Genomic DNA, 24668 nt, shown 5'->3' with positions numbered 1-24668 from the left:
GAGCCACCCAGGGATTCTTGAAAACCCTTCTTGAGTTAATTTTTGAAATCACGTCCTCTGATAAGTAGCTCCAGAAGCTGAGGTCAGGATGTATCGTAGCTGGTATTAAATGCAATTCTTTCACAGCAGAAACCAGCAAACACCCTTCGATGAGATTATCCATTCATCTATTGATGAGACACTTAGGTTGCTTCTGTATCTTGCCTATTGTAAATATAGTTGACCTTTGAATACAGATAAGATATAATATGTGCTCAGCTGTTTATGTTATCAGTAAGGCTTCTGCTTAACATCAGGCTATTACTAATTAAACTTTAGGACTGTCAAAAATAACGTGGGTTTATTTTTTTAAAGATTTTTATTTATTTATTCATGAGAGACACAGAGAGAGGCAGAGACACAGACGGAGAAGCAGGCTCCATGCAGGGAGCCTGATGTGGGACTCGATCCCGGGTCTCCAGGGTCACACCCTGGGCCAAAGGTGGCGCTAAAACCACTGAGCCACCCAGGCTGCCCAACACGTGGGTTTTTGACCGTGCAGGGGTCACTTTGTTCAAGGGCCAATTCCAATACTGCAGTAAATATAGGCATGCACATGTATCTTTTTAAAGTGTTTTCATTTTCTTCAGATAAATACTCAGAAGTAGAATTACTGGGTTATAGGATATTTCTGTTTTTTTTTATTTTTTTTTATTTTTTAGGGAACCTCTCTACTATTTCCCACTGTGGTTGCACCAATTTATAATCCTATCAGCAGTGCATGAGTTACCTTTCCTCCATATCCTTACCAGTGCTTGTTTTTGTCTTTTTGATACTAGCCATTCTAACCAGGGTAAAGTGATGGATCTTATTTGTGGTTTTGATTTGCATTTCTCTGATGATGAATGATGTTGAGTATCTTTTTATGTGTCTGTTGGTCATCTGCATGTTTTCTTTGGAAAAATGGTTATTCAGGTCCCCTGCCCATTTTTATTTTTTATTTTTTTATTTTTATTTTTTTTTTAAATTTTTATTTATTTATGATAGTCACAGAGAGAGAGAGAGAGAGGCAGAGACACAGGCAGAGGGAGAAGCAGGCTCCATGCACCGGGAGCCCGATGTGGGATTCGATCCTGGGTCTCCAGGATCGCGCCCTGGGCCAAAGGCAGGCGCCAAACCGCTGCGCCACTCAGGGATCCCCCTGCCCATTTTTAAATTGGATTATTTGTTTTTTTTTGCTATTGGGTTGTATGGATTTTTTTATTTTTTATTATTTTTTTAAGATTTTAAAATTTATTTATCCATGAGAGAGGCAGAGACACAGGCAGAAAGAGAAGCAGGCTCCTTGCAGGGAGCCTGATGCAGGACTTGATCCCAGGACTCTGGGATCACGACCTGAGCTGAAGGCAGATGCTCAACTGCTGAGTCACCCAGGTGTCTCTCTTTATGTATTTTGGATGTTAACCCCTCATCAGGTAGTGATCATTTGCAAAGATCTTCTGTTCAGTAGGTTGCCTTTTTATTTTGTTGATTGTTTACTTTGCAATGCAAAAGCCTTTTAGTTTCATGTAGTCCCAATTGATTTAGTCTTGGAAGATTGTATGTTTCTAGGAATATATCCATTTCTTCTAGGTTGTCTAATTTGTTGGCATGAATTTTTTTGGTAGTAGACTCATATCCTTTGTATTTCAGTAGTGTCTGTTTTAACTTTCATTTTTTTTTTGAGTCCTCTTTTTTTATTAATTCTGGCTCAGAATTTGTCAGTTTGCTTATTTTTCACAATTTTCTTCTAGTTATGACTTCTTTCCACTTAAAGAATTCCCTTTAACATTTCTTGGAAGACTGATTTAGTGGTGATGAACTCCTTCAACTTGTCTGTCTTGTAAACTCTATTCTCTCCTTTCATTCTGAATGATAACCTTGCAGGGTATAGTATTCTTAGTCGTAGGGTTTTTTTCCTTTCAACTCTTGGAATATATGGTGCCACTCTCGTCTGGTCTGCAAAGTTTCTGAAAAATCATCTTATAGTCTTATGGCTTTACCTTGTATGTAACTGTTTGCTTTTACATTGTTGCTTTTAATATTCTCTATCTTTAATTTTTGCAATTTTAACTGTATGTGTCTTGGTGTGGAACTCCTTTTTTTCATCTTGTTTGGGGCTCTCTGTGCCTCATGGACTTGGATGTCTCTTTATTTCCGTAGGTTAGGAAAGTTTTCAGTTATTATTTCTTGAAATAAGTTTTCTGCCTCTTTCTGTCTTCTTCTGGGACCCCCTGTAATGCAAGTGTTATTACACTTGATGTTGTTACTTTTCTTTCATGTTCACTTAGTTGCTTTCCATGACCCTGTCTTCCAGATTGTTGATCCATTCTTCTACATTCTTTAATCTGCTCTTGGCCCTCTAGTGTATTTTTTGAGTTACTGTATTTTTCAGCTCCGACTTGTTCTTTTTTTTTTTAATATTTTTATCTCTTTATTAAAGTTCTCAGTCTATCCATTCTCCTCTCTAGTCCAGTGAACATCTTTATGACCATTACTTTGAACTCTTTATCAGGTAGATTGTTTATTAGCATTTATTTTGCTCTTTTTCTGGGATTTTGACTTATCATTTGGATTATATTCTTCTGTCTCTGCATTTTTGTCTGCCTCTCTGTGTTTGTGTCTTTTCTAGTAAGTGGCTCAGCTGTGTCTCCTGGTCTTGAAAGTAGCGGCCTTATGTAGAAGGTGTTCTGTGGTCCCCAGTAGTGCAGTAACCCCTGGTCACCAGAATCAGGCACTCCAGAGTATTTCCTGTATGGGCTGTATATGCCCTCCTGTTGTGGTGGGGCTGCTGTGGCTCTGCATGCACTGGTCAGTGGGGTCAGCCCTCAGCCTTGCTGTCTTCAGAGACTGGCTATGACTGTTGTGGGTGCATTGGTGGGCAGGGTTTGCCCCCTACACACTGACTGAGAGGCCTTGCTGTAGCCACTAGGGGCACGTAACTGCATGGAATTAGCAACCCCCTTCTGAGGGCAATGCTTTGGAGGGATGGTGGTTCAACCCCACTGGGTTGAGGGGAGGCTGGTCTTGGCTGAGGCTGCCCACAGGTGTGGAAGGGTGATAGTGTCTTTGGAGGGGTGATGGTCCCAACTGGGTCTGCCCATAGGTGTGGGACAGCAGTAGTGACTCTAGATGTATGGCTGGGTCTGATTGAGGCTACCTGCTGGTGTGGTTGGATGGGATCAGCATGGATGTGTTAGATGGGGTGGGTCTGCAGGGGAACAGATCTGTGGGGCAAGCAGTGCTGACAAGGTAGATGGAGAGGATCAGATTTGTTTCCACAAGTGTCTGGCTAACTAGGCTGAAAGAAGGCAAGAAACATGGCACCCAGCAGCACCTCCATTCCCAGAGAAAGCTCCTACAGATCCTTGCTTCTCTGGCATATGTCCTAAAGTTAGCAAATCTGGCACTTTTCAAATTGCTGCTTCCATGGTGCATTGGGTGGCGTGATACAGTGTACCAGCCCTTTAAAAGTACAGACTCAGTTTCCTCTATCTCTGGCTGTCTTGGAGTTAAGCCCTGCTGCTTCTCAGAGTTCTCAGAGCTAGGCCTCTGATTTTCAAGGCCAGACGTGGAGACTCATCTTCCTGGTGCAGATCCACAGGGCTGGGGGTACCTGATTTGAAGCTTGACCCCTACTTCTCAAGGAGTGGCTTCTTGCCTGTGATCTCTCCCTTTTGTGGGTTGCTGCCATGCCAGGATTTTGGTTCCTTCTGGGTCTCTTCCTCTCCTGCCCTTCTTGATGTGGCCTTTTCTTTGTCCTTTGCTGTGGGAAATCTGCTCTGCCGGTCTCAGGCTATTTTCAGAGTGAATTGCATTATATGTAGTTGTTGCCTTTGTGTATTTATGGGAGGAGGTGATCCTTGGATACTTTTATTCTGCTATCTTAGCCTTTTTTTTTTTTTTTTTAAGATTTTATTTCTTCATGAGAGACACAGAGAGAGGCAGAGACACAGAGAAGCAGGCTCCTTGGGGGAGCCCAATGTGGGACTCCTCCCTGGGACTCTGGGATCACACCCTGGGCTGAAGGCAGATGCTCAACTGCTGAGCCACCCAGGCATCACTAGCCTTTTTTTTTTATTTTTTTAATAGAAAGTGTCAAAGGAGGGGCACCTGGGTGTCTCAGTCAGTTAAGCATCTGACTCTTGATTTCATCTTGGGTCATGGTCTCAGGGTCATGGAATCGTACCCCATATGAGGCTCTGTGCTGAGTATGGAGCCTGCTTGAGATTCTCTCTCCCTATCCTCTGCCCATCCCTGCACCCCTCCCACTGCCTATGCTCTTTCTCAAAAAAAAAAAAAATTTTAAAGGACATCTCAGTATGCACCACTTACATTCAGCTTCCTGTAACAGGAGAGAGAAGACATCTTTATCTTATTCCAATACATTTATTAGTTCTTTTTAAAATTTATTTTAATTTATTATTTATTATTATTATTTTTTAAAGATTTTATTTATTCATGAAACACACAGAGAGAGGGAGAGAAAGAGAGAGAGAGAGAGGGTGAGACACAGGCGGAGGGAGAAGCAGGCTCCATATAGGGAGCCCGATGTGAGACTCGATCCCGGGTCTCCAGGATCACACCCTGGGCCGAAGGCGGCATTCAACTGCTAAGCCACCCAGGGATCCCAGTTCTTTTTTTTAAACCTGCACCGTATTTCCTCCTTGTTTCCAGTTAAAGCTAAGAACTAGGTCAAATGCATATTGACTTCTTTTATTTTCATGTGTAACTCCATATTTAATCCCTTTAAATTGCCGAAATTATTAACTTTCATCCTAGATATGTTAGAGTTCTACATTTTCCAGAAAAAAAAAATCATGTAGAGAACACTTACTTCAGATCATTGGGTGAATTCAGAATTTATTCAGATTTCTGGAAATTGTTTTTGTTAGACATGGGGGGGGGGGCTAAAGTTTAATAAAACTTCAAATTACTATTTTTGGAAGGAGACAGGGACAACATATACATAGGATTATAATTCCTATATATTATGCAGTTTATATCCGTATAGTAGATTATATTGATTTAGGTATGTACATATGACAGGATTTTAGGAGGAAGATAAAGTACAAAAGGACAGGTCTGAGTACAACAAAAATTGGTCATCAGCAGAGCTAAACAGTTTAGTTGGTTGGCCAGAAAACTGTTTCTTTCCTTGGACCGTTTGTGATATCTGCCTTGTCTGGGTCTTTATAGCAGCGTGCCTGCCAGTGCCTCCCAACAGGCTTTAAGTTGTTCTGATGCTGTCATGGCTTTGTTCTGTCGGAGTCGGCTCAGTGACTTTGGTTGGTGTTGTTGATCATCATGACCAGGAGTCAGAAGAGACCATTGGAGCCCTCCAGAGAAGGAGGGAAGCAGAACCTCCTGAGGTGCCTTAATTGGAGGAGGCTGTCCTCAGCCATCACTGCGGTGGAAGCGAGTGGGGACCAGTCAGATCCGAGTGTGAGGGAGACATGGAGCTAAGGTAGCACGTCATGGGCTGGTAGGAAGAGAGGGACACCAGGTATCTGGAAACCAGGCTCAGGTTCAGATACCTCCTTGAGGATGTGGCTTGATCTCTATCACAATCTTAAAGGTACTCGATTTTTTTTTTTTTTGGTCCCTAAAGTTAAGACAGTGGAGGTCGCTAGAATTGTTTTAAGGTTCACATGATGCAAGACAGTACTTTGAGGGGATCCCTGGGTGGTTCAGTGGTTTAGCGTCTGCCTTCAGCCCAGGATGTGATCCTGGAGTCCCGGGATCAAGTCCTGCATCGGGCTCTCTGCATGGAGTCAGCTTCTCCCTCTGCCTGTGTCTCTGCCTCTCTCTTTGTCTCTCTCATGAATAAATAAAATCTTAAAAAATAATAAAATAATGTGTTTCTTGGGACGCCTGGCTGGCTCAGTGGTTGAGCACCTGCCTTCAGCCCAGGGCCTGATCCAGGAGACCCGGGATCGAGTGCCACATCAGGCTCCCTGCAGGAGCCTGCTTCTCCCTCTGCCTGTGTCTCTGCCTCTCTCTCTGTGTCTCTTATGAATAAATAAATAAAATCTTAAAAAACAACAACAACAAAGTACTTTGAAAATATCACGCACTCTTCCGGTGTATAATACTTGGAAGAATAGAGTGGTTCCCTTTGAAAGAATGAAAAATAACAATTATATCTCTGCTGTGGTATGCCTAACAGGTTACTTTATTTAAAAACAACAACATGTACACAGTTTTTTAAAAGTCATAGTGCTAAAAGGCTTATCAAACAAATATGAGTCCTCTAACGAGCCCCTGTCACTTGTCCTTCTCTGGAGGCCACGGCTTGCTGATGTTTGAGCTGTTTCCTTAGGAGCTTGCCTTCATCTTCATTTCTCTTAATCCATTGTAATAAGAACACTTACCATGAGGTCTGTACTCCCAAATTCTTCAGTGTGCGGCACGTTACTGGTAAGTGTAGGTGCAGTGTGCAACGTACCTTCAGGGCCGCTTTGTCCTGCTTGTCTGGAACGGTGGGCCTGGTGGTAGGAGCTGCACATTGCCCTCTCGCCCCAGCCCCCGGCTGCCGTCATTCCACTTGTTGATTCTGTGAATTTAACTGTTAGACCCCAACCTGTGGAAGGAACCATGCAGTGCTTCTGCATTCCTTGGTGTCAGGGTCAGGTTTCCCTCTCGCTGTACCGCCCCCATCCCTCCCCGTGGGTCGACTTGGCCTCCCCCTTTGCTGTATGCATTGCTGTGACTATCACTGGTTTTCTTTTTCTTTTCTTTTCTTTTTTTTTTTTTTTTATGATAGTCACAGAGAGAGAGAGAGAGAGAGAGAGAGAGAGAGAGAGAGACAGAGACAGACAGAGACATAGGCAGAGGGAGAAGCAGGCTCCATGCACCGGGAGCCCAATGTGGGACTGGATCCCAGGTCTCCAGGATTGCGCCCTGGGCCAAAGGCAGGCGCTAAACCACTGCGCCACCCAGGGATCCCTATCACTGGTTTTCATTGATGAACCAAGCAATGTACCGTGGCCATGTTCCCTTTTTTTTTTTCTTTTTTTAAGATTTTATTTTATTTATTCATGAGAGACACAGAGAGAGAGGGAGGTAGAAACACAGGCAGAGGGAGAAGCAGGCTCCATGCAGGGAGCCCGACGGCGGCCTCGATCCCGGGTCTCCAGGATCAGGCCCTGGGCTGAAGGCAGGCACTAAATCGCTGAGCCACCCGGGCTGCCCATGTCTTCTTTCTTACATGCCCCCCCCCCCCGCCTGCTGAGGTTAGCAATACCTTATTTTTTCATCTGCTTAACTTCGTATGTAATAGTAACTAATCATTCCCCTCATTCCTTTTCAACTGCTTTCCTGAGGAAAGACTCTAAGCTGGTTTCTCGGCTCTGGGTTCTTTCTGGGCTGACAGCCCTCCCATTTCCCTGCATGTTTCCATTCTGGAGTCTTCCTTCACCACCATCCTGGCCCCTTTGCTTCCTTAGTGCTGTTTACTGCACCCCACTTTTTCCTCTTTCTTGGCTGTGTTCTCATTTTGGTGGAGCACATTCCTAATCCACTTCTTGAGAAAAGGGTACGTGGAAAGTCAGTTTTCTGATAACTTAATTATCTGAAATGTCTTTATTTATTTATTTATTTATTTAAAAAATTTTTTTTTTTTATTTATTTATGATAGTCATACAGAGAGAGAGAGAGAGAGAGAGAGAGACAGAGAGGCAGAGACACAGGCAGAGGGAGAAGCAGGCTCCATGCACCGGGAGCCCGACGTGGGATTCGATCCCGGGTCTCCAGGATCGTGCCCTGGGCCAAAGGCAGGCGCCAAACCGCTGTGCCACCCAGGGATCCCTGAAATGTCTTTATTATCATATTTTTGGCCTTTTAAAAACTTTGGTTGACCCACAATATTGTATTGGTTTCAAGTGTGCAATATAGTGATTTGACAACCTATATCTTGTGCTACGCTCACCACAATTGTACCATCTGTCACCGTAATGCTGTCACTGCATCATTGACCATATTCCCTACATTGCATCCTTTTTGTCCTGTGACTTCTTCATTCCATAACTAGAAGCCTGAATCTCCCAGTCCCCTGCCTCCATTTTGCTCATCCTCCCAACCCCCTCCCCTCCAGCAACCATCGGCTTGTTCTCTGTAGTAGGCTCTGTTTCTGCTTTTTGTTTGTTTATTCCTTTGTTTTTTTAGATTCCACATGTAAAGAAATCATGTGATATTTGTCTTTCTCTGTCTGACTTACTTCCCTTAACATAATACGCCCAAGGTCCATTCTTGTGGTTGTGAGTGACAAGATCTCCTTCTTTTTTAGGCTGATTATACATTCTACGTTTTCTTTGTCCATTCATTTAGCAGTGAACATTTGAAGTTGCTTCCATGTATTTGCTATTATAAATAATGCTGCAGTGAACATAGGGGGTACATATATCTTTTCACATTCATGTTTTCATTCTCTTTGGATACATACCCAATGGTGGAATTATTAGATTATTTGATACTTCTGTTTTTAGTTTTTTAGACACTATTTTCCATGGTGGCTGCACCAATATACATTGCCACCAACAGTGTATGAGGATCTCCTTTTTCCATATCCTTGTTATTATTTGTTAAAGGTCTTTTTCATTTTCACTATTCTGAAAATTTGTTATTGGTCTTTTTCATTTTCACTATACCAGGTGTAGGTGATATCTCATTGTGCTTTGTTTTGCATTTCCCTGATCATTATGTTGAGGATCTTTTCATGTGTCTGCTGGCATCTATATGTCCTTGGAAAAACATCTATTCAGGCTCCCTGCCTAATATTTTTCTTTGAATTATTTGTTTTCTTGGTATTGAGTTTTATAAGTACTTTATGTATTTTGGATACATCATTTGCAAATATCTTTCTTTTCCCATTCATTAGGTTGCCATTTCATTTTGTTGCTTGTTTCCTTCACTGTGCAAAAGCCTTTTATTTTGGTTTAGTCCCAATAGTTTAATTTTGCTTTCCTTTCCCTTGCCTGAGGAGATGCATCTAGAAAACTCTGCAAAGGCAACATGTCTAAGAGATGATTGCCTATGTTTTCTTCTAGGAGTTAAATGATTTCAGGTCTCACATTTAGGTCTTTAATCCATTTTGAATTTACTTTTTTTAAAGATTTTATTTATTCATGAGAGACACACACAGAGAGAGAGGCAGAGAGCCTGATGGGGAGCCTGATGCAGGACTCAATACCAGGCCCTGGGGATCACAACCTGAGCCAAAGGAAGATGCTCAACCACTGAGCCCCCCAGGTGTCCCAGTTTTCTTTTTTGTAGTATGTTTGGTTTTGGTATCAGGGTAATGCTGGCCTCATAGAATGGAAGCTTGGAAGCTTTTCTTCTTCTGTTTTTGCAGAAGTTTGAGTACGACGTTAACTCTACTTTAAATGTTTGGTAGAATTCAGGTGTGAATTCATATGGTCCTGGACTTTTGTTTGTTAGGAATTTTTTGATTACCAGTTCAGTTTTGTTACCAGTAATTGGTCTATTCAGATTTTCTGTTGCTTCCTGATCAAGTTTTGGAAGATTCTACGTTTGCAGGAATTTATTTCTTCTAGGTTGTCCAATTTGTCAGCATTTAATTTTTTGTAGTAGTCTCTTTATATAATCCTTTTCTTTCTTTCTTTCTTTCTTCTTTCTTTCTTTCTTTCTTTCTTTCTTTCTTTCTTTCTTTCTTTCTTCTCTTTCCTTTCTTTCCTTTCTTTCCTTTCTTTCCTTCTTTCCTTCTTTCTTTCTTTCTTTCTTTCTTGGATCCCGGGAGGGATACCTGGGTGGCTCATCGGTTTAGCGCCTGCCTTTGGCCCAGGGCAGGATCCTGGAGACCCGGGATCGAATCCCACGTCAGGCTCCCGGTGCTTGGAGCCTGCTTCTCCCTCTGCCTGTGTCTCTGCCTCTCTCTCTCTCTCTCTCTGTGTGACTATCATAAATAAATAAAAATGAAAAAAAAAAAAAAAAAAGGATCCCGGGACTCATGGGATCACGACCCAAGTCAAAAGCAGATGCTCAACCACTGAGCCACAAAGGTGCCCTTTTTGAAATTCTCATTGAGTTCCTCTACTCTTCTTTCCAGTTCAGTGAACATCTTTAGAGTCATTATTTAGTCTTTATCAGGCATATTGCATATTTCTTTCATTTAGATCTTTTTCTGAAGTTTTATTTGAACATGTTCTTTCATTTGGAGCACATTACTGATGTCTCCCCATTTTGCTTGACGTTCTGTGTTTGTTTTTAGGAATTAGGCAAAATAGCTACTTCTAAATTTGAAGGAATGGCATTTGTATGGTTGTCCTCTGGGTAGACTATGTGTTTGGTGACTTTGGCTAGCTGGAGATGTAACTAGCATGGGCTGGGGGTTCTGGGACACTGTGCTGGGGTTGCCATGGGATAGTGGGCTCAGGGCGCAGTGAGGTGGTAGGCTGGCTAGGAAGCCCAGACCCTGCTCCAGTCCATGCTATTAAAGGGGAATATAAACTGTGGTGCTGGGCAGCCCCTCTGACCTGGGGGAGAGTGCCAGCAGCTCCCCTACCGTTTGTCAGGGTTCTAGGGCTAGTTTTTCTGTATTCCAGTTGTTCTTTTATTTATTTATTTTTAAAGATTTTATTTATTTATTCACAAGAGACACTGAGGCAGAGACAGAGGCGAGGGAGAAGCAGGCTCCCTGTGGGGAGCCTGATGCAGGACTTGATCCCAGGACCCCGGGATCACCTCTTGGGGTCTGTCTTCTCTTATGTGGAAGCTGTTGGGTCAGCCCTCAGTTCTTCAGGAGGAATTACTCTAAATTCCTATAGTCACCATCTTGGACTGGAACCGTGTTTCTGTTCTCATTCTTGCTGGTTAGTGTGGGTATAGAATTGTTGTTTGGAAACAGTTTTCCCTCAGAATTTCAGAGCATTACCTCCATGACCTTCTTTTTAGTATTGCTGTGGAGAAGTTCAAAGCCATTCTCAGTCCTTTGTGTGACCTGTATGTATTAACACTGTAGAAGCTTTGAAAATATCTTTTTTGAAATTTCCCCTGTGATGTGTTATATTTGTTGGTCATGCTCAGTGTTTTGTGGGCTCTTTAGAAAATGTGGAAAATCTGGGATACTTGGGTGGCTCAGCAGTTGAGCCTCTGCCTTTGGCTCAGTGTGATCCCAGGATCAGGGATCGAGTCCTGCATCAGGCTCCCTGCAGGGAGCCTGCTTCTCCCTCTGCCTGTGTGTCTGCCTCTCTCTCTGTGTCTCTCATGAATAAATAAATAATATCTTTAAAAGAAAAGAAAATGTGGAAAATCTGTTTCCTCCAGTTCTAGGAAATTTTGAGTATTTCTTTGAAATTTTCCTTTCCACATCCTTTCAGTTTTTAAAGCAACTACCAATTATAATTTGGATCATCTAGGTCAGTCTTATGTAATTTTCAATTTTTCCTGTATTTCATTGTTTTTTTCTTTTTACATTCTGACAGATTGAGGAAATCTGTTTCATTTTCACTTTATTTTAAATTTTTAAGATTTTGTGTGTTTATTATTGAGAGAGAGAGAGTGCATGCAAGCTCAAGGGGGGTGGAGGGAGAAGCTGACTCCCCACTGAGCAAAGAGCCCAATGTGGAGCTCTGTCCCAGGACCCTGAGATCATGACTTGAGCCACTGAGCCACCCTGGTGCCCCTATTTGTTTCATTTTTAAATACTTCAGTATGTGTCTCAGAGTTTTAAGAGGTGGATGAAATGTCACAATATGAAAATGTTTTTTAAAAAATAGATTTAAAAAAACCCAACCACTTCAGTTGGTTAAGTGTCTGACTTTGAATTTTGGCTCAGGCCATGATCTCCTGGTCAGGCTCTGTGCGGGTGTGGAGCCTGCTTAGGATTCTCTTTCCTTCTCCCTCTGCCTCTCCCTGCTCACTCTCTTTCTTTAAAAAAAAAAAAAAAAGAAAAAGAAAGAGAAAAAACGAACGAAAGAAAGAAAAGTACGAGTGCTTTAGGATATTAGCCTTGCACAGAAATAGGGCCGTGACTAAAAACAGGATAATGTCAACAGTGGCTATAATCTCTGCAGACTGATGTAATGGATGGCTACTCTTCTTATCTTTATATTTTCCTGTATTTTGCAAATATTTTATGAAGGGTATTTTATAATCAAGGAGAAGTTTAAAAATATTAAGCCATTTTGATGGATCTGGTATTCATAATACAGATAGCATGACAGAAATATAAAACATTAGCATCAATAATTGATTGCATTGGAAGTATTTGGATAATGGCTCAGTCTCTATTCAGTGTTAACATAATATCATCAAAATAAATATGAAAAAGAAAAATCTCTTTTAAATCTGAGTTGCAACGTATACTTTCAGTTGGAAGAAAAGGCTTAACTCCAGTCTTAAAATGTGATTTTATTTTTTAAAGAAAACATGATTTTAGCAGATTTGTATCAAATCTTTCTCTTCTGTCTACTACACACACATATGCTTAAAATAGTATTAATAAGAGCACAGGTTTCACTTTTTTAAAGTTAGTGAAATTTATGCCATGGAAGCAGTTATGGTTTAATGAAAAGATAAGGTCTTTAGAGCCAGGAAGACCTGTGAGAACGCACATACTCGGTGTGTGACCTGGGCGAGTTTCTTAGTGACACCCCCCCCTCCCCCCCGCCCCGCATCTGGGTATCTGTAAAACGGCAGTGACATCTGCTTCCATATACAGCATCTGGCAAAGAATAGTGGTTGAATGCACATTAGGATTTTTTTCCTTTCCCCAAGCAAAGTAAACATTAACTCGTGTCCTGGTTAATTATGGGCCTAGGGATTTTCCTGTTTGCAGCTTTAAAAGAGGAAGGCCAGCCAAGAAAAGTCCTTACCTAGTAAAGAAGATGCCAAGTGCTTGGTTTCTTCAAATAAACAATTTCTCTACCTCCAATTTACATGCTTTTTAAAAATTTTATTTATTTATTTTTTAAGGATTTTATTTTTTTAAGTAACCTCTGCACCCAACATGGGGCTCAAACTTACGACCTTGAGATTGAGTCACATGCTCCATTGACTGAGCTGGCCAGGCGCCCCACTACATGGTTTTTCAAACTCTGATGATCAGGATCAAAAAGACAAATATTTTTTGGAATCTCAGGTGTAGACTCTCTTTCTTTGAGTTTTATGGGACAGTGGTGTTAGGGATCAGATTCTTTCAAATAAGGTGCATTTTTGTAATCGGCTTAGAAACACAGTGTGCAGAAGGAAATATGAAGGTGTGATTGCTTAGGTTCACATGTCAGGACTTGGCCTTTTTTGAAAAAAAAAAAAAAAAACTTTGTTAAGCTGTAATTCACATGCCTTACAGCTGACCTGTTTTAAATGTACAGTTCAGTGGTTTTCGGTACATTCAGGGTTGTGCAACCATTCCCACATCTAATACATTTTTATTAACTCAAAAAGAAACCCAGTGTCCTTAGTCATCAGCCCCCGATTCTCTCGCCCTTCTCCAGCCCCTGGAAATCACTAATCTGTCTTTTGTCTCTATGGACCTGCCTGCTGTGGACACTTCACATAAACAGAACCATACTAGCTGTGGCCCTTGGTGACTGGCTTCTTTCAGTGCTTTACCTGGTTAATCCTCTGTTCCGATAGCAGGTGAGGCTGCCAGAGGCTCTTGCTACAGGTTTCCTTCCCTCCCAGCAGTCTGCAGATAATGCAAGATAGTGAACTTCAAATGGCTTTTGAACTTACAGCAAAAAGAAAGTGCAGCGCCGTTTTATGGGAATTTTGTTAACAGATATTTTGATGCACTGTTTAAACATGATGCTGCTTAAGATTTTTAAAATGGTTTTAATAAGATAATCCAAGCTCCACATATTCAAAAAATACCATTTGGTGTTCTTATTTATATTCCCATGAAACGATCACCACAGTCAGGATAATGTACATTAGCTGTCATCTCCAAAAGTTTCCTTGTGTCTCCTCTGGGCTGTTGCTTGTTTTTGAAAAAATACGTATTAAATGAGATAATATTTAGGAGTCAGTGGTGAGAGGCAGTATGTGTGAAGGCTAGCTGGGGTGACCTCGTGTGTATGTCATCACTGTTTTCTCCTCTGTTAAATGAACATAGTTAATAGGAGCTACCTGCAGTGTTATGGTTGGTACTAGATTAATCTTTTTTTTTTTTTTTTTTAGATTTTGAGAGAGAAAGAGAGAAAGCATGAGCAGGGGGGAAGGCAGAAGAAGAGGGAGAGGGAGAAGCAGATTCCCCACTGAGCAGGGAGCCCAATGTGGGGCTTGATCGCAGGACCCCTGAGATCATGTCTGAGTGGAAGGCAGATGCTTAACTGACTGGGGCACCTAGGCCCCCTCTGGTTGGTACCAGCTTAAACATTATTTTTGAAGAATAGTTAGTGCGGTATTTAGCACTCCATAAATGATAGCTCTTGTGCTTGATATCCTCGATTCATCATCATCATCACTATCAGGTGCCTAGCATGAGGCCTGTAATACGTGGCAGCTTCCCAGGTGATATTCATTCCCTCCCTCTTTCTTCATTTTTGAAAAGGTCACCACATGACATTCATTATTCTACCAACTTTGAGAACTGATTTGAAAAATTTACACTCCTTTATCTTACAAGTTTCATCGAACACATGATGTGTTCATCAACTGCCCTGTGCGTTGGGTACTGTGGGTGGTTCCAAGTTGAGTAAGACAGGAGGCATCCTGTTTACCACAGTGTGGGCAGGATGTCCACGGAAGGTGCACGAACAAAGTGGCAGGGACGGTGGGTGCTGGAGTGATCGTCCCTGTCTATGGAGACTCAGTCTCGGCCCTGTGAAGGGTACACAGATTAAGTTCTCAAAGGGATTAGAGGCAAGGCATTGTAACCTGAGAAACGGATCAGTATTGTGCGGGGCTCTCAAGCGGTCCCGGTGTAGGTGGGACACAGGCCTGCAGGAGTTGGGTGAAACAGCTGGAAAGGAAGACTGGGGGTTCCACGGGTCGGCTTCCTCCTGGGCTGAGGAGGGGAGATGGGTTTTGTCAATCGGTGAAGAGTCTGTAAAGATGTCCCAGGGAGAGAGCTATACTTAAGTAGACTCTTTCTGAAGTGGCTCTTGTGTACGGATTGAGTGTGAGAGTAAGACAGGTGAGCAATCAGGGAGGACTTCAAAGTGTCTGGATAGTATTCAGGATCTAAACTAGATTTATGGCTATGAGAAAAGAAACCAAGTAAAAGCGTCGAGTTGGTGCCTGACCAGTTGTCCAGGTTGCGGTTTCTTTCCCCATCTGGAATTCTTACACAGTGCCTACAGCGCGACAGCCACTCCTTCTCCGGTCCCCGCAACAGTGAAGTGTGAGTACAGTTGTGCCCGTTTTTCAGATGAGGAAAGTAAAGTGTAGAGTGGCTAAGAGGCGGCTTTGCTGTCCTCCACCTCTGCTGCTCCTGCTCTTCCCCAGTCGCAGCCCTTGTCCCACTCAGACCATCTGTGACCTCTCGGCTCTCCTCCACTAGCGTCTCCCCACACTCGCTCTGACTGCTGTCTCCGCTGGTCATCTGTCATCTGGGCAGCTGTTGTCACCCATTCTAGGTCATCATTTACACTCCAGAGGGGTTTTTCTCTAAACCTTACTTGGGACAAGTCTTTTTTTTTTTTTTTTTCCTGATTCATTTATTAGTGAGTGTGTATGTGCACACCAGGGGAGAGCAGAGGTAGAGAATCTCAAGCAGACTCCCTGCTAAGCACGAGTCAGATGCGGGGAGCAATCTCACGACCCTGAGATCATGACCGGAGCCAGAATCAGGAGTTGGGTGCTTAACTGATGGAGCCACCCAGACCCGTCTCTCCCCCATCGACTCCCCCTTTAGAATGCTTCCTGTCTCTGGGTGGACTAGGGCATTCTTACTGTGTTCTGATCCTTTACAGATTGTCCCCTGTCCCCAAATGCCATGTTCCCGCTTGGCTCCGTGCCTTTGCTTGGGCATTTTCTGCACCTAAAACGACCTCCTTCCTTTTTTCTGGCATCATGAACTTCTCATCAGTTCTTCCGCAGCTCACACAGGCTCCCGTGTCCGATGCTTTTGGCGCCTGGGCCCTTCATTCCTTCTCATTGGCTGTCGCACACCTTGTATGTCCCCTAATTATCCGATGCCACACTCCCTCTGCACTGATTTGCAGCAACTTACAAACATACACAGGGGAGTCAAAAACTCGACGGATGAACGTGGGAGAGCAAGTGCACCGTCAGTGCAGAGAAATACAGGCACGATCAAAGTCGGTGGAGCAAGACTTGAACACACGTCCCGTCCGGGCGGGCCGGGCTGGGCCGCGAAGCACCTTGCCCCGAGGGACCCTGGGCGCCCTAGAGCGTTAGTGTCTGAGCGAATGGGTTAGACGGGGGTCCTACGGGGCAGCCCGGGGTGGGCAGGGGTTTAGGGCGTGACCCTGGGGACCCGGGATCGGGATCGGGTCCCGCGTCGGGCTCCCTGCATGGAGCCTGCTTCTCCCTCTGCCTGGGTCTCTGCGTCTCTCTCTCCGTCTCTCATGAATGAATAAAATCTTAATTAAAAAAAAAAAAGAAGGCAACGGTTTTCTAAGCGCCAGGACGGACCCTGAGGCGGACGTGCTGCTTGATCCCTCGGCCGCGGAGCGTGAAGGCCCCCGGAGGCAGCAGTAGGGCGCTGTGCCGCGGGGACTGCGGTCGCCCCACCCGCCGCGGCCCGGGGAGCGCCCTCGGGGACCCCGCGGCTCCCAGTCGGTCCCAGGGTCCCAGTCGGAGGAGGCGGCACTGCCCAAACGGGGCTGCACGTCTTCCCGAGGCCGCGGCCGCGGGGTGGGGGTGGGGGGGCGAGGCCTCAGGCGGTGGACAGCTGCGGGGGTGAGGTGGGGGGTGGGGTGGGGGTGGGGGAGCAAGCCGCTGCCCAGGTGCACGTGTCGCTCGGCTGCGCTGCCCGCGCCCTCGGCCTCCGCTCAGCTTCCCGGGGCAGCACCAGCACCAGCACGTGCGCGCTCACGTGCCAAGCAGAACAGCGCGTGTCCTGCACGAGGTCCGGGCTCCCCCCGCCCTCCTCCCCGCAGCCCCCCCTGCCCCCCCCCCCCCCAACACCGCCTTTCTTTGTCTCTCTCCCGCCGCAGGAACTCGACAAGGAGCTCCCGGTGCTGCGGCCCTACTTCGTCGACCGCCCCGAGGCCGCGGGGGTGAGCGGGGCGGGCCTGCGGGTCACGTGGCTGGGCCACGCCACGGTCCTGGTGGAGATGGACGGGCTGGTGCTCCTCACCGACCCGGTGTTCAGCCCGCGCGCCTCCCCGTGGCAGCGCGTGGGGCCGCGGCGCTTCCGGCGGGCGCCCTGCTCGGTGGCCGAGCTGCCCGCGGTGCACGCCGTCGTCCTCAGCCACAACCACTACGACCACCTGGACTGCGGCTCGGTGCGCGCGCTCAACGAGCGCTTCGGGCCCGAGCTCCGCTGGTTTGTGCCCCTGGGCCTCCTGGACTGGATGCAGAAGTGCGGCTGCGAGAACGTGATTGAGCTGGACTGGTGGGAGGAGAACTGCGTGCCCGGGCACGACAGCGTCACCTTCGTCTTTACGCCCGCCCAGCACTGGTGCAAGAGGACCCTCCTGGACGACAACAGGGTTCTGTGGGGCAGCTGGGCCGTCCTGGGGCCTTGGAGCCGGTTCTTTTTCGCCGGAGACACTGGCTACTGCTCAGCTTTCGAAGAGATAGGAAGGAGGTTTGGCCCTTTTGACCTGGCAGCTATTCCCATCGGAGCGTACGAACCCAGGTGTGTAGACGCGGCTCCGGAGCTCTAAAGCACTTGCGAGCTGGGGATGTCCTGTGAGGTCATCTGTGACTTTTTTTTTTTTTTTAAAGATTTTTTTATTTATTAGAGACACAGAGAAAGAGAGAGGCAGAGACACAGGCGGAGGGGGAAGCAGGCTTCATGCAGGGAGCCCGACGCGGGACTCGACCCCGAGACCCCGGGGTCACGACCTGGGCCGAAGGCGGCGCTAAACCGCTGGGCCACCCGGGCTGCCCTCAGCGGATATTCTTAATATATTAAAGCATCTTATTTGTAATTATGAAATTTTTTCCTGTGTCACAATATATAAAGATCATATATATAGTGATGATCTAATGTGTACAGGTTACGCAAATCCCTCACAGAATTCCCCTTTGCTGCTTGCATTGCAGCTGTCTTGTTACTAAACTGGGAGAAGGCCAGGAGCACAGTATTTGCTCTAAGAGAATTAAACTGTGGGAGCCTCTACTGTGTAATCCATTTCTTTGGCCAGTACTAACAGTTTTAGAAATAAGAATATCAATGAAATTTAAGAGTATTCTATAAATGTGCAACCATTACACCAACACAGCTTTCAATAGTATCCCTGTGGGGGAATCTCCTCTCACCGTATTCTATCCAAGTTGGTTAGGAAGTTTTGTTTTTATGTATTTTTTGTTGTTTTATTAAAAAGTAAGCTTGTGCCCAGCATGGATCTTAAACTCACGACCCCAAGATGAAGAGTCATAAGCTCTACTAACTGAGCCTGCCGAGTGCCGTAGGATGTTGTTTTTATTGTAACTTTCACACCAAAATAAAAAATTTTAATTTATTTCAGATAGACATGAAGGTAGAAAGGCGTATGTCCATCCCTTTCATTTGCTATAGGACTTAAAAAAGAAATCAATAGAAATACCAAAAACTATCTGCATCTTGTCCTGAATTCCCAGTGTCAGGACACAGGGCGAACAGTGCTTCTCTAATCTGTTGAGTAGAACACAGTGGCTTTGTTTCTAGGTTCCCATGGGGCCGGCAGCTTCTAACAGTAAATAACAACCCTTTAGCTCTTGCAGATGGATGAACTTTTCCATGGTGTGTTCTAAAAAATGCAGAAGCACCTGTTGAATCTGGGTCCATGAGTCTTAACCGCAGCAGAGCGGGCAGCAGCAGAGCTGAGATACACATTCCCAGCAGTGGGTAAGGCTGGGGTCCGCAGGCCCCTGCCTCCTGAGCTCTGCTCTTCCGTAGGCATCGGGCAGCTTTACGGCGGTTTCCACACTCTCTCCCCATAATCCCCCTTCTCTATCCTCTTCTTGCTGAATCCTGCACCTCACTGTTCACTTGTATCATTTTATTTATTTTATTTTTTTATTTATTTATGATAGAGAGAGAGAGAGAGAGGCAGAGACACAGGCAGAGGGAGAAGCAGGCTCCATGCACCGGGAGCCCGACGTGGGATTTGATCCTAGGTCTCCAGGATCGCGCCCTGGGCCAAAGGCAGGCACTAAACCGCTGCGCCACCCAGGGATCCCCACTTGTATAATTTTTAAATAAAACCCTTGAATAGTATTTTTTTCCTCCCAGTCTTTAGCCTGTCCTACACTAATTTTGGTTTGCTTTTTGCTTTAGCAAGTTTAAAAAAAAAATGGTTTCGGTAAGTTATCAGGTTCTCTTTTGGTTTTTAGTTCTTTACCCATTATTTAATTTCTTTAATTCATACCAGGATTGTAAAATGCCTACTTTTTAAAATAACAGTAAGACAGATCTTCAGAATAAATGGTCAGTAAAATCAAAGACCCGTGAAAAAACATCTTGCCTTCCAAAGGGGAGTTTGGCTTGAGACTTAGCTATTGCATAGCAGTTGGTATAAGATTTTTCTTATTTTGTTTCCAGCAGAAGAGTGGACTCAAAAGAGATGGTTTTGCCTGTCTTACTCTTGTACAGAACCTTTAAAGGTTGATTAGATGAAGTAGTAATTAGAATTTATATTTTAAAGCCAGAATTAATAAATTGCTATTTTATCAGGTGGTTTATGAAATACCAGCACGTGGACCCAGAAGAAGCTGTGAGGATTCACATTGATGTTCAAACAAAGAAATCTGTGGCTATTCACTGGGGGACTTTTGCCTTAGCAAATGAGGTGAGTGACTATGATAAAAATAACTTTGGTTACGTGTTGGACCTGAAAGGATTCAGGCATCGGCACACCCTGCATGCAGTGTGCTCAGAGACCAGACTGAAATCAGAACCTGCACGGTCCTACGTGAATTAGAGGGATTGATCACTTTTATTAGAAAAACAGTATTTATATACAGTAAAAAACATAATCCCTCAGTACATGCTGTGCTTTTGGCTTATTTCTGTAAATGAAGCATCATTTATAGAACAAAAAGTGTGTATAGTCTTGGAAAATAGGGAAATGAACCGATTATGCCTTCCCTCTCAAGGGGGCATTTATTCTAGCAGAAGATGTAAGGTGTGTACATAACTCTAAAACAGGTGTTGATAGAAGTGCTTTGCAGTGGAACAAAGTGGTCTCATGACTCATGGACTGTCACTGATTTGGAGGGGGTGGGGAGGGAGGGCTTCATGGAAGAGGTGACATCTGAACTTGGCTGTGAGAAGGCAAGGAAGGCATTTCAAGAAGAGGAAGGGGAGGGAATAGGCTTGGAGGCAGCAAGCAAAGGGGGTATAGTGAAGAATTGGTTCAGCCAGAGTATGGATGTGACATGAGGGCCATGGGGGAAGTAAGGCTGGACAGTTTGGGACTTTTTAGGAATATGTTATTCATCCAGTAATGAACAGTGATGGAGTGCTGTGTGCCAGGTGTTGGGATAAATGGTGGTTTTTCTCCCTAGACTAACACAGAAAAACTGATTTTTTTTTTTTTTCCTTTAGGTAGTTGAATCCTAGAACTTAGCTATCAGCCAGGGTTCTGGGATAAGCAGAGCGATAGCAAAAAACATCTTTTCTGGATCCAGGGTCTGCCCTAAGAAAAATTTTGAAATGGGTGGTTGAACTTAGCTTCTACTTTGCTTTGTGTGGCCTCTTCCCCACCCCAGGGCCACTCTGCAGGAACCCTGTTTCCAGGCTGTTCCTAGGCACTCCCTCCGCCTTATTTCTGGCCTGCTCTCTCCCTAACTAACTTGTTCCGTAGTTACCTAACACACTGCCTGCCCACCCCCTCCGGCCCCGTCAGAATTCCCACCCCACCATGCAGCAGCCTTTGAGCCAAGCAACGGAGGGGATGGAATGGAGTGAATAAATGAAGGACCCCAGGGCCAGGGAGGATGAATAACAGGATGATGCGTGTGTACGTGAAGGGGAAATTGGGTACTGGTTTCCTGTGACCTGCCATTTGGTGTCAGTTTCTTATTCTGTGTGTGTATCATGTGCATCCATTCCACGTATATAGATCTAGATATGTGGGTGTATGTTCCATATAGTATCTACACAGAGACTTTTATGAAGTCATACTACTTTATTAAATCTGTTCAAAGATGGGGCACCTGGGTGGCTCAGTGGTTGAGCGTTTTCCTTTGGCTCAGGGCGTGATCCTGGGGTCCTGGGATCGAGCCCCACATTGGGCTCCCACAGGGGCGTGCTTCGCCCTCTCTCTAGGTCTCTGCCTCTGTGTCTCATGAATGAATAAATAAAACCTTTAAAAAAAATTAAAACCCCGTTCAAAGAGAAGAATCAGGATGATTCCTAGACTTTTAACAAGTCATTGGGAAGATGGTCATGCTCTTTACTGAGATGGGGAAGAGGAGAGGCTAGAAATCTATCTATCTATCTATCTATCTATCTATCTATCTATCTATCTATCTTTCTTTCTTTCTTTCTTCTTTCTTTCTTTCTTTCTTTCTTTCTTTTTCTTCTTTCTTTCTTTCTTTCTTTCTTTCTTTCTTTCTTTCTTTCTTTCTCTCTCTCTCTCTCTCTCTCTCTCTCTTTTTCTCTTTCTTTTTTTTACCACCTTTCTTAATGAAACCTGTAACTCAATCATAAGTCTTAGCAATTTAGAATGTGTTCATACTTTGACATTAGATGCATAAACCTGAAAACTATGAGTTTGTTAAATTATAAAGACAGAATTTGGGGGTATTTACCCCATGAGTAAGCACTGTAAACATGATTTACATAAAAGTAGTTCTAATAGCTGCTTACTAGACAGCAGACTGAAGAGGTCTTTAACTTGGTAACACTTAAAAATTGTGTGTTGGTTTCCTGTGACCTACCTGCCCTACCATTCAGTGGCAGTTTCTTATTCTGTGTGTATCGTGTATACACACACACACATATATAGCAAAATTTAATTTATCTCAGTAATTATGAGTGAGTTTCCTACATGATGAATTTAAGCACTAAGACTTAAAAATTCACTGGTTTTGGTGGAAACAAATTTCAGGCATCACAGAAGATATGTAACTTTTGAACATATCCTGTTGGGGTAGATCATAAAAGAGTGACCCTCTAAAGGGAATTTATGAGTTGTCTGGGCTGCTTCCCTAGTGCCGGGCACTTCCTCTACTCCTTCATTCTTACCTCTCTAATCTGCTGTCTTGCTGTATGGCTCTAGGGCATTTCCACCTCCCTCGTGGGACTGAAGTATACTTGCACAATGAGATTGCTATCAGTCACTCAGAAAGGCTTTCTTGCCTTCTAAGGTTACTTCTAGATGGCCAAAATACCCAACAGACCCATGGAGAAATAATGCAACGTCAAAGTCCACACTAAATCAGAGCCAATTAAGTGACTGATGAGCTACGAAAAGTACTAGTGTAGGGTGATTGTATAAGTGTGTCATTGTCCAAGACTCATAGGGCATTGGGGTGTGCATGAGGTGGGGGTGTGTGTGTGTGTGACTTAATTAACAAAGCACGTTATTTTTCAGTGGGAAATTTCATCCTTTTCAGTCCCCTCATACTAACATTTTGAAAGGGAAATGCTTTGACTTAGGTTGTCAAAGTTAAAGTTACACTTTATGGGTGATCTATTAGCAATTTCCTATATGATCCAGAAGTGTACAAGGGAGGAGACCCACATGGCCAATACCTACCTGACAGACCACCTTTCTTAGGCCACAGAAAACTTTCCTGATTTTCCTAGTGCATCATTGGCTGTCCCTTTTTGGTCACTGCTGGTTCCCCTCCTGCCCCCCACCCCCTCAAGCAGGGAGTGCCCTTGACTCCATCTGGGCCTCTTCCCTACTGGTCACTCCCTTGAATAGGGATCTTTTCAGTCTTATGGCCAGTGGTCCATTGTACCTTTCACTCCCAAGTCTCTCCATAATCCATGTTTATATATCCAGCTGCCTACTTGATATCTCCACCTGGATGTCCATTAGGTACCAAAAACTTGAGTTCTGATCTTCCTTCAGAATTGTTTTTTACTTCTCAGAAAATGGTTCTTGTGACTCAGGTCAGAACCAGGACTTCTGTCCCCCATCCTGTTTTCCTTGCATGCAGTCAGCTCAACCTTCAGAATATGTATTTTTAAGTAATCTCTACCCCCAACATGGGACTTGAACTCATGACCCCAAGATTGAGAGAGTCACATGCTCTACTAAGCCAGCCAGCCCCCACCCCCCACCCCCAAATATTTCAGATTTGGACTAGTTTTCACAATTTGACTATTTCTACTCTTTCCAGTCTGTTCTCAACACTCTCAAGGGCAGTGACCTTTATGCCTTCAATGTGGTCAGCTTCCCTCCTATTTGGCTCCCACAACTGCTGGCAAAGCCCCATGCAGTCCTGCTCCAGGTCTTGGGTCAAACATGGCCTTTTCATAGAGGATCTCCTAGCCTGTGGTATTTTTTTATTTTAATTTTTTAAAAAAGATCTTATTTAGAGGCACCTGGGTGGCTCAGTGGTCGAGCATCTGCCTTTGGCTAGGTCGTGATCATGGGTCCTGGGATCGAGTCCCACATTGGGCTCCTCACAGGGAGCCTGCTTCTCCTTTTATGTCTGCTTCTCTGTGTCTCTCATGAATAAACAACAAAATCTTTTTTTAAAAAAGGATTTTATTTATTTGACAGAGAGAGAGAGAGCATAAGCAGGGGGGGCGGGAGCAGAAGGCTCCCCACTGAACAAGGAGCCCAACACGGAGATGAATCCTAGGACCCTGAGATCATGACTTGAGCCTAAGGCAGACACTTAACTGACTGAGCCACTCTTAGCCTGTGGTATTTAAAATTAAAGCTCCATCCACATTTATCACCCCTCCATATTTTCTCCCCACACTGTGTTAACCACTCTGAGAACATCTTCTTATCCATTTCTTATTCCCATTTTGTTCTATTATTAGAACATAGGCTACTCCAGATAGGCACTCTGAAGACAGTTGTAGGATGGGTAGAGGCAGACCGACCACTGGCCATAGGATCAGAGACTGATTTTTATTCCTACTTTATGCTTCCACACTTTACAGCTCATTGAAACGGAGAAAAAAAAAAAAAAGAACCCCTGAATAAAGGAAAAAGGAGACAAAGGGATATGGGGAAAGTCTGTCTTAGCTCTGTTCTCTGGGTCCTTTGTACACTCCGTAGACTACAGTGTCAGTCAATACTTGGCTAGCGTTTGAGGGTAACAGCCTTCTATGAGCCAGAAACTTTTCTCCAGCATTTGCTTATACACACTCTCTTACTTATAACTTTTAAGCTTCTGTGTTCCTCAAGGGTGTGGTAAGATCTCATTCTATAATACTGTCTTTGGCACATCGATTCCATTTAGATCAGGATTTCATGTAGTGAAACTGATCAGATTTCATGCAATCTCATGACGTTCAGTCTAAGTTGGTACCACATTTGACATTCGTGATATCTAGATAGATTGGGAAGTATGCTATTTCTGTTGGCTTTATTAAGGAGTTTTTTAAAATTTTATTTATTCATGAGAGAGACAGAGAGAGGCATAGGCAGAGGGTG

General features: G+C 44.3%; 1 protein-coding gene across 3 annotated transcripts in view; it reads left to right on the top strand.

Moving 5' to 3' along the window:
* NAPEPLD (N-acyl phosphatidylethanolamine phospholipase D) overlaps positions 1-24668 on the top strand; it is a 54435-nt gene that overhangs the window by 26096 nt on the left and 3671 nt on the right. For all 3 annotated transcript variants that reach the window (XM_072759907.1, XM_072759906.1, XM_072759905.1), the window contains exons 3-4: positions 17103-17749; positions 19772-19886. In XM_072759907.1, the coding sequence (XP_072616008.1) occupies positions 17103-17749; positions 19772-19886 (762 nt within the window). The remainder of the gene's footprint in view (positions 1-17102; positions 17750-19771; positions 19887-24668) is intronic.

Source organism: Vulpes vulpes, chromosome 5, assembly GCF_048418805.1.
Source record: "Vulpes vulpes isolate BD-2025 chromosome 5, VulVul3, whole genome shotgun sequence".
NCBI lineage: Eukaryota > Metazoa > Chordata > Mammalia > Carnivora > Canidae > Vulpes > Vulpes vulpes.
The sequence above is the reverse complement of the archived record's forward strand: the minus strand, read 5'-3'. Positions and strand labels throughout refer to the sequence as shown.